Here is a 1,232-nt window from a genome sequence, read left to right on the forward strand (position 1 = left end):
TTATTAGAAATTTTTTTTTGATGTGGTAGATGTTTATGAATAGCAAAACTAAAGGACAAAAAGATGATTTGAGAGAAATAGCATGTTGTTAAGTGTTTTCTTTTGTATATTCCTCTCTACACATATTTAATTATATTTATGATTATAAGTATATTTATAAGCCTCAAGTTCTAAATAAATAAGGAATTAAACTACTCAAGAAAAAATCCTAATTTAAACAATAAATATATTCTACCAACTTAACCAATTAATCGTTTATAAACTAATTAATCAATTTATTTAATTCAACTAATAATCCAGTTTCTCTGTTTTTAGAAAAACCAAAAACTAGTTTACTTTTAACATTATATACGAATCAACACGTATCCTTAAATCTCCGGTCTAGCTGTTAAAACTCATTGTAATTGGTCAAATACATGATCCATGTCCAGAAACAATATAAAAACATCACTTTAGCCCCAACAGAGTGCACAAATGCAAAGTTTGTTGTTTTACTTCACCATGAAGTTTAATGACATTGAGTTTTCCATTGGAAAGAACACGCAGCACAGCGCCTCCAAAAAGCTGCTGCTGCTAGCCCTCTGTCTAGTTTTCCTCACCATCGTCCCTCTGTATCTGTTGACAACTTCACGTTCACCACCACCATCCCCTAAGATTGATATCAGTGATTTGAGAAACATAGGAATAGTGAAGGAATGTGACATTTTTAGTGGAAAATGGATTCCTGATCCTAATGGTCCTTACTACACTGATGCAACTTGTAGCCTAATCATCGACCAGCACAATTGCATGAAATTTGGCAGACCTGATACGGAGTTCATGAAATGGAGGTGGAGACCAGAGAAATGTGAGCTACCTTTCTTTAATGCAAAGCAATTCTTGGAACTTGTTCGAGGGAAGATGATGGCCTTCGTCGGAGACTCTGTAGGAAGGAATCAAATGCAATCATTGTTATGTCTCTTATCCAGTGTAAGCCTTTAATCACTCATCGTTGCATATGTTCATATGCATTGAATCACCAAGCACACTCGATGGCTCGAGTTACAAGCTTTGCATCATATGATTCGCACCATTAAAATTAAACCAGAATTTGCTAGGATGCAATTATTTCATTGACCAGACGATCAGTGTCTAAACTCTACATATCAAAGTTAGATGCACAATGTTGAGTGATTCAAGTTATTGTAATTGCACCAAGAATTTCTGATACAAGTTTGATTCTCATTCCTGCC

General features: G+C 34.6%; 1 protein-coding gene across 1 annotated transcript in view; it reads left to right on the top strand.

Annotated features, from left to right (window-relative positions):
* The first annotated feature begins 455 nt into the window (after window positions 1-455).
* Window positions 456-1,232, top strand: part of LOC105123329 (protein trichome birefringence-like 19) — a 2,060-nt gene continuing 1,283 nt past the window's right edge. Inside the window, exon 1 of the mRNA XM_011022876.1 lies at window positions 456-969. Within this exon, the coding sequence (XP_011021178.1) occupies window positions 475-969 (495 nt within the window). The 5' untranslated portion in view covers window positions 456-474. The remainder of the gene's footprint in view (window positions 970-1,232) is intronic.

This window comes from Populus euphratica, unplaced genomic scaffold (genome assembly GCF_000495115.2).
Source record: "Populus euphratica unplaced genomic scaffold, PopEup_1.0 scaffold10.1, whole genome shotgun sequence".
In the NCBI taxonomy this organism is placed as follows: Eukaryota; Viridiplantae; Streptophyta; class Magnoliopsida; order Malpighiales; family Salicaceae; genus Populus; species Populus euphratica.